The sequence below is a fragment of the Onychostruthus taczanowskii genome, unplaced genomic scaffold, assembly GCF_017590055.1.
Source record: "Onychostruthus taczanowskii isolate IOZ18803 unplaced genomic scaffold, ASM1759005v1 scaffold76, whole genome shotgun sequence".
In the NCBI taxonomy this organism is placed as follows: domain Eukaryota; kingdom Metazoa; phylum Chordata; class Aves; order Passeriformes; family Passeridae; genus Onychostruthus; species Onychostruthus taczanowskii.
In genome coordinates, this window is record NW_024505450.1 from 1,858,811 (window position 1) to 1,871,029 (window position 12,219).

Genomic DNA, 12,219 nt, shown 5'->3' on the forward strand with positions numbered 1-12,219 from the left:
TGATTTTGGGTTATGGCAGAAGGTGAGGGAGGTTTTGGGGAATTAGTTTGGGAGTCTGGGAGTGGACTGGATGTAGTTGAGAAAGGGGAGGATTTAGTAAAACGTGTAAAGGTATTAATTATTTTATGGTATATTGGGAGTAATTTGTCAGTTGTGTGACCTTTGTTTATAGTAAAAGCTCTGAACTAACACCTTCTGGCCCTACAAAAAGTGCAGCATTCCCTGCAGAGAGTGAAAGCAGCTCTGTGGGAAGGCCATTTAAGGTACTTTTCAGCACACATCAGCACCATCTGACATGCCTTAAAAATGTAACTGGCATAAACTGCTTAATTATTTCAGCCTGGGCATTTAAAATAAGTAACTGCAGTGGACTGTCTCAAAATTAAAATACAATACAAGGGAATAAGCAGCTTGCTTTTACCAAAATCTGAGGCAACAATTAAACAGGGAGATAGAGAAATCTTTCTTTCCTCCAGTAAAATCACTAATCAAGATCACAAATCCCCTCTGTACATCTGTTTCTTTCCCCTCCCTCCAACAGTGTCCACATTAATTTCTCCAAAACAAATCACTCCCAATGTAGGTAAAACAACAAGGTACTGATTTTTAATTCAGCTTACAAATATATTTTTTAATATAGGTCTTATTAAAAGAAAAATGCCAGTTTTTGTTGTGATTTATATGCAAGTTTTTTATCCACACATGCAGCTTAGAGAGAAATAGATAATTCACATGGATGAACTGGAAAAATTAATTTGTCTAATTCTTCAGACTGACAGACAGATCAATCACCCAAATCCTGAAAAATAAGACTAATTCTATCAGATTTTCCAAAAAATCTTAAAAAAATTCCTCAAATCACATACTTTGCAGGACAGCACCAAAAGAAATATCTACTTGAAACTTGGATTCAAAAAACTACTCCATTATTTTTAATTTAATGCAAATGTTGTAATTTTCTACTGTTTTCAGTGGAGAAAAATGAAGCAAGTAATAGAAAATCAATTTCAACTAGATGTAAGTAAATTATAATTTACTTTAAAACTGCATCTTTGGTTGAACAGCAACTTTGTGGTTTTTAAGTTGAATTCAGTAAATAACAGTCAAACGAAGGAGACAAATCTCAGTATTTTCTTTACAAATTTACCTAATTCATGCACTCTGTTTTAAGTACTGCAAAGGAGTTTAGAAGAAAAAAGAAGGTGGAAATAGAGCAAGACATTTCTGTTCTCCAGGAGCAGAACGTGGGGTTTTGGTTTTAATTTTTATGCATATGGTAGTGTTACTAATAGTTATTTTAGTATGCAAACAGCTCAGGAATTGAATTAGGAGTTTACAGGAAAATAAATGCAGCTTTTTAACAAAGAAGAATAACATGAGGAGAAGGAGTTATTTCATTTCATTTCAGAAGACATTAAGGAATTGCAGCTCTGACTTGGGACATTGTCTATCTAACAACATCTAAGAACATCTCATCATTCAGTGATCTCAGTGTGGAAGCTGTTTTAGGGAAAAAAAATTATGGGAGTAGGACCAGCACTAAATTACAGTGAAGTAATAAAAAAAATCCAGCAAAAGTTAAAAATTTCAATGAAAAACTAAGAGTAAAAAATAAAAGAAGTTTTAAAATAAAAAAGTGAGAATAAATAAGTAAATAATTTAAAAAAATTATTTAAAAATAAAAGTAAAGAGAGAAGCAAAGCAACACAGAAAGCCCAAATATACACATCTGTGGCTTGGCTTCCAGTTGCCAAATGCTGTAATAAAAATTTATTGATCAGAGCAAATCCAGTGCAGGATCAAAACCTACGCCAAATATTTTTTGTCAAATGGTGACAGAAGAATTCTGGAAGATTGAAAGAGCTTTTATTCAAGAATAAAGGAAGGAAAATGCTGCTGAGTATGTCAGCATTTTTCCCTCTACCTCGTATGATCTGTCAACTCAAACTTATTTTTGATCAGAGCAATTTTTCTTTTTTCCATCAGCTCTCTATAGGTTACTCTTTGATTTCTGGAACAGTTCAAGTCACATTGCCTACAACAAGGCTAAGAACCCACAGTAAGGAACATGCTGTCCCATTTCCTGATATCCTCCATGCCAGCCGGGAAAAACAGCCCCAGCATAGTCAGAGAAAAGACATCAGAGCTATGCAAAACTTGAAATGGAAAGAGGTGGATGGGATCATTGTAGGAGATGATGAGGTAACTGTGATAACTCATAAATGTATAAATACTTAAATATGAAAATATATAAATATAGATGTTATATATTATATATAAATATATAAACACATAAATATATAAATAATGTATCAATACTTCCATCCATTGGAATTTTAAAAGACTAGACCTCCTTTTCTGCTTGCCTCCACAAGTGCTTACTGGAGCGTTGTCAGGTAATTTTGAAATAAATGGAAAAGAGCTCCTTAAATGGGTGAGGAAAAGAGTCAGATCTGGGCCCAGCCCCGAGGCTCTGGGAAACCACAGGACTATGGCTGCTCACACAAACAGCAGGGAGAGGGGAAATGGAAACAGGAGGGACAACAAGGAAGGAAAGGAGAGTTTTCTCAACTTCAGAGGGTTCAGAATGAAAGTGAGGAAAAACACCTTTCACTTCAAGGTCCGTTGGTTGTAACTAAGAATGGACTGAGGCAATAAAAAGGTTGGAGAGAAAAAGAGGTTTTGCATCAAAGAAAAAAAAAAAAGTGAAAGAGAAGTAAGAAAATTCTTGTGCACACTTCATAACTGCTAAACTCTTTATATGTCAGATACTCTCATCATGCTGTTTACCAAGATAAAATACCTTGAATTTTTGCATTGAAATATGTTCTCTATAGGCTGACCTACTAAACTTTAAATTTACATACTGGAGAATAATTTTCATCCTGTATGGGATCCATGTTTGTACTTATCAGTGGTAGGCTGTACATGGAATTTCAGATTCCACAGTGTTGCACAGGGCTACATGCTACCCTGGTTTACAGGGAATACAAAAGAGTGATTAGACCCAAGAAGAATTCCAATTCAAATACTTCTCCTTTTGTGACTCAATGGTGATGTCCAGATTTGAAATGAAAGGAATAAAGGAATAACAAGTGCAGCCAAAAAAAAAAAAAAAAAAAAAAAAAAGACATATATTTTGGGATAGGGAATTTATATTCACTCCCAGTGAATTTGATGCATACTAACTTTAAAAGTCCTGCCTTCTTTATCCCACATTTTTCTGTCATGGCTTGTTTATTTCACAGGTGCCAGATATGCAGATTTGGATACCAGTGGCACTATCTGGTTTTGATGTATTTTATCCTCCACACCGCCAAAGGCCAACGAATTGCAGCTGGGTATGAAAATAACATTTTGACTCTGCCTGAAACACGGCCGTGAGGAAGGGGAGCAATGGGCTGTGCACTTGTTTATACAAGGAAGATAAGAAAAATTACTTTGATTTGACAGCGTGCTGGAGACTGATACCAGTGTGCTCAAGGAAGTATTTTAAAGTCAGAATTTCAGACACATGACTTGGTGATTCAGATATAAGCAACAGCAAAAATGTTTTATTACTCGGTCTGGCACTCATCCTTCTCATGCCACCAGTGATGCTCTTTCAGTCAGGCAACCATAAAACCATATTTACAAATATCACCCAAAGCTGTCTCCCATATGGAAAAACCCAGGAGAGTTTTCTGCACGCTGGTGCCCTGAATTAGGAAACTGAAGTAAGGACAATGAAGAGGAGTGATAGGAAGAAAAATAAAAATGGAAAACAGTGCCAAAGAGTAGGCACATTGAGGAGAGGATCCACAAAAAACAGACAGTGAAGTTTGGCAGGATGTTTTTTCCACATTATATCACACTGGAAGATGACATGGAATCATGAGGTAAGCTTTGAAGTGAGAGCAGCCTGAATTTTGCAACTTTTGACACTACAGACCTCCATAAAAAACTACTCATGTATTTTATAATTGCTGTGCAGCACGTTCAGGAAGGTATTTATAATGTGCTTACCATGGTACATTGTAATGCCACTTTGGCACTACAATCACACCCTGTTATCCATTACATACATAACCAAAGACTAGGCAAAAAATAAAATATTCATGACTTTTAGTCGAGTCTTGATTAGCAAGATGGTTGTGCTGCATATAATAATAGAAAAATGTTTATCCTGAGGAATCATTATCCAACACTTGCACAGCTCTAATCTAAATTCCAAGAAGGACAAGCCACTATAGAAAATGTGAAGTTAACCACAGTTAAAGGATATTGCAAATGTTGTCTTCTTGTGAAGCTTAGATCGTATTTTTAAGTGGAATCAAAAAGCAGGACACCATGTCAAAATATGATAAAAAAATATTGTATAAAAAGCCAAAAATCAAACACTACCTGTGAAGTGAAGGGTTAGGGGAACCCCTGCAGAGCATTTGAAAGCAAAAATACCAAGATTTATTCTTTTTGATGTTACTGAAAGGTGAGAACTACTATAGAGAAATGGTAAGAATTGACTGGAAAAACATGTGGAGGATGTTGCAAAAACACTCGCAGGCATCTCTGAAAGAATCTGCCTTAGAAAGCTCCTTAAGTTGTTCACACTCAGATATTCATGAAGTTTCTTGGGGCTGTATAAAATTAGCAATAATGATTAGAGCAACACACCTTAATTAGCCTTAAATTTTGTGATGTAATATATTCGAGTTGGTGTATTGAGACTTTGGAGCTGGAGAGCCTCTCTCCATCTTTCTGTGAACAAGATACAAACCTGGTCTATGCCAAAGCCTGCCAGGCAGCCACAGCAGCCAGTTCCAGGTGGAATGATTCACTTTGGCAGCAGAAACATCAGACAGAGCTGTTGCTTTAGGACCAAAGTTGGAGTGAAAAAATAAATGGCTTTTTTGAGATCGAGAACTCGCCCGACAATAGAAAAGTTTCCATTTTAAAGTCTTAATTTAGAGGGAATGGAAAGAAGGCAGCAAGGCAAAAAGTGCTATCCACAGCTGCTCCATGGCAAACACTACCAAATCCACATCCTGGACTTCAGGATTAGACCATAAATCAGGAATGCCATTGCTGGGACCTCTTGCATTACACAGGCCAAAAAAGCCTAACCTGCAGCTCCTGTGCAGAGCCTACAGCCCTGTCTCAGGGTTCAAATATTTCCAGTGATGGAAAACCCATATTATGCTCAGGTAAGCTGCTCTCAAGGTTAGTCACAGTGGTCAAGTCTTTTCCCACACCATTTCCTTGTCAGGAATTTCCTTAGCTTCCATGCTAGGAGGGATTTCATACTTTGGTACGTTGGTATTGGCTTTCTTTTTTTCATTTGTTTGTTGGGTTGTGTTTTTTTCTAGATTAAAGTGGGATCAGCTATCAGAAATCTTTTCACTATTTAAGCTGAGTTCACCTCCTAACATCTTTTTCTTTTTTTTTTTTTTTTTTTTTTTTTGCAGAGGGGAAAAGGATAAAGTGAATAGCTTAAGTCCTAAGCTGCTTAAGAGTTTCTAAGCCCCTTTAGGGTAGGGGATGTTTTCTGAAAACTGAACTCTTTTGCAGGTTTGTTTTTGTTGGAGTTTTTTGGGAGTTTTTTTGTTTTTTTTTAAACTAACCTTCAAGTTTTCACATACTTTCTCAAATACAGGTGACAAAATCAGACACAGTGCTTCACTAACTGCTGCCAGGAAATAGAAAACAGGGCTATATTTGTGTACAGCCTTGCAGTAAACTAATTGCCCTGCTCCTCCAGGGATTTAATTGCCTGTCAGCTCAGATCCCTTTTACTGTGTCCACATCTTCAGTCACTCCTTGTAGGTCTCACTCCTTTGGGCTTGGATAATGAGCATGAACTTTGGGCCAAGTGTAGATAAATTATCCAGGAACCACCAGCCCTGCTCTGACATCTGCCCTGAAGGGCCACCAGGAAACTCCAGAGCATCCTGAAAGAGGAGTTTTCTCCTCTTTTCTGCTGAGTGCTGGAGAGCCCAGAGCCAGGATCCTGGGAAGGAGATTCCTGCCTCACTTTCCACGGTTGTGTTACAGCACCACCAGGATCAGGAGGCCATCACAGGGTGTTTCACACTGGCATTTTGAAAAATTAGTCCTTTGAGAGTTTTTTTGTTGGTGCTTGATACAAAGCAAGGACAGAAAAATTGCTCTTAATACATGGCAGATGTACAGATAAAAACTGGAGGCTGGGCAGCCTAGCACACCCTAAGAACATCTGTGATGTGTTGTTTATTATCCTGATGCACGCAAGGATGTATGGAAGGGTGGAAAGGCTCCGTGGTGGATGCTCTGCCATCATGGAGTGTTTCAGATTGGCAATTTGAGAGTTTTCTGTTGGTGCATCAGGGTTTAATGTTGTAACAGTGCATTGCACAGAGTGTGAGGCAGGACACCAGAAAATGCTGCTACTACATGCAGAACAGTGTGAGATATTTGAGAAAGCAATGGATAAACATTACTGTTTATGTGTGGGAGCCACAAACTCCATGGGATTGTCCTGCTGCTACAGCTAACCAACAAAAGCATGTGAAAAATGGAGAGATGCTAAAGAGGAAAGAAAGAAGCAGCTGTGGGGGAAGAAACCCAACAAAACAAAACAACAAACTAATCAAACACAGAACACCAAAACAAAACAAAAAAAATCAACAAAAAAAAAAAGTTGAAAACCTCATCAAACTCATATATCAACAAATTTTAAGTAATTTCTTTACTCAACACAAAGCTCTTGAGACAGACAATTCCCTACTTACTTACACATTCAGAGGTTGCCAGGCTGGCCACTGTGCCTTGGCCTTGATGACTGTTAGAACCTCATCACTCTGTGAAAAGAGACAAAGGACATTTTTACACTGAGAGCAAAATGTTTTACAGCAGAAAATAGTGCAGGGCACAAGATCAAATTGTGACTACGAGCTTTGAACACCAGCAGCAGTGGTTTGGCATCATCACCTGAGGGAAAGTTTCCACCAGGAATTCCCAAGCTTGATAGAAAGCAAGGACAGAAAGATTGCTCTCAATACATGACAGATGTACAGATAAAAACTGGAGGCTGCTGGTATGGGCAGCCTCAACACCCTGTGAGCATGTGTGATGTGTTTTTTATTATTCTGGTGTGTGGAAGGATGTGTGGAAGGATGGAAAGGTTCCATGGTGGATGCACTGCAGTGGTAACACTTTGGAGAGCTCTTTGCTCTCCGTTCATGCATGTGAAAATCACAAGGTGAAACATAGCAGCCATCTGTGGGTGCCCACAAAGCACTGTATAAAGATTATTTCCTAATAAGTCTGCTGTAATCCTTGCATCAGCACTTTTAAACTTTATATTGCTACAATAAACTCTGGACAAAGGCAGGAGAGCATTAACAAGGCTCAGGTGCCCCAAAGACATCTATCACACTTCTTCAGAAGCATTTTCCCCATCTCCCTTAGGAATCCACACCAGCAATTCACCTGGAGGGACACAAAGTTCACAGTTCACTCCCATGACTTCTACTGTCTTTTAAAAATATTTCCCAATTAGACCAAGAAACCCACTTCATATATTCCCAGTAATTGGCACTTCCAGCAGAGCTGACCTTTCAGTTTTGTGATAACAGTGCCATTTCTTGCTTGATGGCAACAGTTCTGACACCACAGACTAGACCTAGTCCATCCACACCCCAGCTCCTTGGTGTCTCTACCACTCTCTATATTTTCTGAGGAAATATCCCTCTTTTCACCAAAGCAAGGGCATTGCAGAGGTGATGGACCCTCCCTGTGACACAGGAGGCTTTCAGCCTCAGGAATATAAATGTGACGTGGCCTCTCCCTTAGCCTGAGAGGATGGAAAAGCCACTTTTTGGAAATCACTTTTATAAATGCAGATGCCTGGAAAAATCCTACATGAAGTGTCCTGAGCTATGACAGCTGAAAATCCAACTCTACAAAGGCAAGTAAGTAGAAAGACATTTTACCAAGCTCCCACACTACTGATTCAGGTAGAAAAAGAGAATTTTGTGCTGGCAGGGAGCAATCAAACAGCAGGCAGATCCTCTGGGGCTGGCACACCCTGCGTGAGCAGCACCAGCCCAACACTCTCCATGCAGGAGAGATTCAGCACATCCAGGTTCATCTAGGGCAGCTTTCTTCTCACCTCCATGCTTTCAGAAGCAGAGAGACAGTTTTGCACACAAAGTTGTTTAAAAAGAAATGAAATGAATTGAGTTGAAGGTTTGAAGTTAAAAGACATTGTCTGTCTCTGACAATAAAATTTTCCTTAATTTTTAATTTTCCTTGTTTCAATATCCTAAAACTTTCCAACCAGGCACATCTTCCTTTACTTGCATTCAAAATTGCATTCAAAATAATTAACTCTGCATTTTGCATCCCAACAAAAGTCTGTCATGAGCATAGGTGGTTACATTTATTAAAGTCATGCCCTGCTTATCTAATTAGCAGGCAGTAATTATGTCACTAGTATCAAAATCAGTCATGTCTGAAAGCATTTCAGCACGTGCTGCTCGAATTAAAAATTAACACCAGGAGCAGATGAGCAATGACCAACAGCTCAGTACTAAGTGCAGAGGGAAGGAAATAAGGAGCAGTGCATGGTGCATTCAGACAACCCTGAAATTTTAAGGGAGGTGAAAAATTCAGATGCAAACACTGAGTTCAGGGACACCTGAATCAAAAATTAAAAAATAAAAATTAAAAAAAAAAAGTAGAATCTGGTATTCTGTTGTTCCTGGAATGAAAATACACATTTTTTTCAAACCTAGAGCTCCTAGAGAACTACATGGAATTAAGATACAACTTGATACAATTCCAGACTGATATTCTGATTATGCAGGTGTCTCTGCCATGCACATTCCCAGCATTTCTGGGGAGGTCTGGCTGCCAGGCTTGGGGATGGCAGCCCCACTTGCCCCATGTGTGGCCACTGTCCTGCATCTCCCCAAACTCCTGCAGGGATCCCCAGGCTGGGGAGCTCCTCCAAAAGCAATGACCTTCCTCTTCCTCTGCTTCAGACCCTCCAGCTGACCCCCACATTTTTGAGGACAAACATGACAAATTTAAGCAGCCCAGGACAAATGATGTTATGCAGGAATTCACAGCCCTGTGAACAATCCATGGATGGAGAGCAGTCTATGGGAAAGATGCTGTGTTTGGATTTGCTGGCCAGTCTCTTTAGCTATAATTATTGGCAGATGGTAGAAGCTGAGAGGATATGAAAAGCCTCATGAGAAACCCACAAATTAGTAATAAAAAACCAACTGATGCAACCCAACTGCCTTGAAAAACCAACTGCACTGACTTTACAGTAGAGGCAAAAACCACCACATTTTTTAAATATAAGAAAAATATAATTTTATTAACATTTTCTTAGTGCTTGCTGTCCTACATTTGTGCCCATTTTACTCTTCATATCCCAAAGTTTTGCTTTAATTAAAGTAATTTAAGTAAACAAAGTCTCAAATTTCCACCAAAATATGGAAAAGGGAACTGGGATTTTTTCACCACGGTATGTTGCAAGTTGTCATCAATTTTATATTTGTCTTGGAAGAAATGATTCAAAGTAATGAAACTTTTGCATTTTGGCAAAGAAAACAAGATTGTTTGCAAAATGATGGAGTGCCAAAATGTTTCATTGTCAGAAGTTAAAGGGCAGGACACCAACACTCCTGCTTGGAGCTGATGAAAATCCCTCAAGTGTGGTTGGACACAATCACTGACAAAACTTGTTTTTTCTCCCAAAGCTGCTTCAGCAATTTCAGTGATACTACAATTATAAGACTCCAGTTTCCATTTGAAGTAGAATGGCTCCTTCTCTACAGGCTTCAAGATTGGTCAAGAAGTCCAGTGGACCCAAAGTGGTTTCCAGATTGACTTCAATTTAATTTGGATTGTGGCCTAAATTAAAACATGCAAAAAATTGCAAATAACTCTCCTTTTCTCCACATCCACTTTCTACACTGGTGTTCAAGCTGGGGCTGAGTGTTTGACTCAATAGCTGTCCCCTGTGAAAGCACTGCTCTCCAAAAAGTCCTAATGGCAAGATTTTAAAAGGTTGATAATGTCATTCTGATGCTGACAGCCTTACTGTTACTCTGAAGTTGGTAAAAAATTAATCCTTTGCATTCCATCCATCTGTTCCTGCAATGTATAAATGAATGCTCATGCAGAATAAAGTAATTAAATGGCAACACACAGAAATCTGTGGTATAAAACCACTGCTAAGTTAAAACCTTTTACTGTGCACCTACAAAAGATTAAAAGCATTTCCTCACTTCAAGAACAGAAAGTGGGACATTGCTCAAAAAGTCAGCATTAAAGATAAAACTTGATTTGAAGTCTTTCCCAGCCAAGGGGACTTAATACTTTTGAAGGGTAAAATCCATTTAAAAAGTAATGAAAGCTTTCAGCAGAAGTTTTAAGTGTGATCTGAATACCTTTGGAGTGAAAGAAGAGATTAGTAGGATTTAGAAAGCCCTGTAAGTTATTCCATGTGCTCCTGCTACTTTTTGGTAACCAGCATGGAATAGCATCTATTCCATACTATTTCCAAGCTATTTTTATTTTTATTTTTATTTTTATTTTTATTTTTATTTTTATTTTTATTTTTATTTTTTATTTTTAATTTTTATTACTATTTTTATTTTAGGTCTGCCTAATAATATTAGAAGCTATCAATGTGCAGATCACTTAGCAGTTTGCAATAATGATATGATTTGGTTCAGCTAAACAAATTAATGTTTTATCTGACATCAGAATCAGAGTCAGAGCCAATGAACTGTGGGAATGGAAAACACCTGGTTTGGGCCAGAGCTCGATTTCACTCATCTCATACTGCTGCTGCTTGGCATTCATTCCATTGTTTTAGACCAGAGAGCATTTAATTCCTTCCACAACGCTCCTCACACTATCTGAATGCCTTTGTATCCACAGTGAATTCATTTTCACAAGACTCTCAAAAAGTAGAAAAAGGAAACATTATCTTCAGCTCCCAGATGATGAATTGAATGGCTTCTGGAAACAAACCTACATATCTGAGTTCTAAGATAGCATCTTCCCCTGCAGGATCATCCTTCCCCTCAAAAATAATTTGTTATTAAAGGAGAAAGAGATAAAGGGAGCATGAAAAAGTGTATTGCACAGTTCTGTGGGGAACCAAATGCCATAAAAATGAGAATGATGTAGTGCTTTGGAGGGATTGTTGGGTGCTCTTAAAATCTGATCAGTCTTCTGTGATTGGTATAAACTGTCCTTATTCCACCTCCACTGTGTGCAAACACACAGAAATAACAGAGAAGATTAAAAACCCAATCTTGCTTTTCAAGTATTATCTAATGCAAAATACCTGGTTAATTAATGCCTAACAAATTAAGGACTTCCATGGCATAATACTCAAAGTATGGCATGTTTTCTTCTGTTGATAAAACCAGTAGAAAACTTTCCTACCTCAGTTTTGCATATGTATTTGAATGAAAAGGGACACTGATGTAGGCTCATTTCTGAAATTTGTAAAAACTTCCAAAGAAAAAGGAAGTAGGTGTCTTTTGTGTGATAACAAAATATTTCTGTGATAAAAGCAGTGCTGAGATGCAGTTCAACATGCAGAGATGTTCCTAGAAAAGCATGTTTTTTCCAGTTCTTAAAAAAGAGCATTTTTGAAAAGGTTAAGCTTTTAGTCACAAATTGCTTCATCTGAGAGGGAAAAATACCCATAATTAAAGACAAATACTTATTTTCATAATTTGATGATGACTAAATTCTGTTTAAACCTATGACTGACTTAAATTCAAGCAGATTATACTTAAAGCCAGTAGTACAGGTTTGGAGTTATCATAAGCAAGAGCAAAAATGCACTTGAGACAGTGGAATTATACCAGGATTGTGTTTGCCCATTTTACTTTGACTTCTCTATGTTTATGACAGCAATTTTGTGGCAGCTGAGAAAACCACACATATTATAAGATACATAAACATGCCTGAATGTAATTAATTTTTGATCACAGTACCTACAAATTCAATATTTCCCTTTACAAATAGCTGTTTCTTTAATTAAAAAGTCTTGCTTATTTTCTTTGAAAAACAGGTAATGTCATTTCAGGCAATACAAAATCTGAGTTTTTCAGTTCACCAATTATTAAAGTCTGGGGGAGTTTCCAGGCTTTTAATAATAACCAGTCAATTACTAAAACCACAATTTTGGGCTCGAGGTAGATAAAGAAATACTGCTGGGGT

At 37.9% G+C, this 12,219-nt stretch overlaps 1 protein-coding gene across 1 annotated transcript in view; it reads right to left on the bottom strand.

Moving 5' to 3' along the window:
* Positions 1–12,219, bottom strand: part of SPON1 (spondin 1) — a 185,078-nt gene that overhangs the window by 25,311 nt on the left and 147,548 nt on the right. Inside the window, exon 7 of the mRNA XM_041423291.1 lies at positions 6,751–6,815. Coding sequence (XP_041279225.1) covers positions 6,751–6,815 — 65 coding nt within the window. The remainder of the gene's footprint in view (positions 1–6,750; positions 6,816–12,219) is intronic.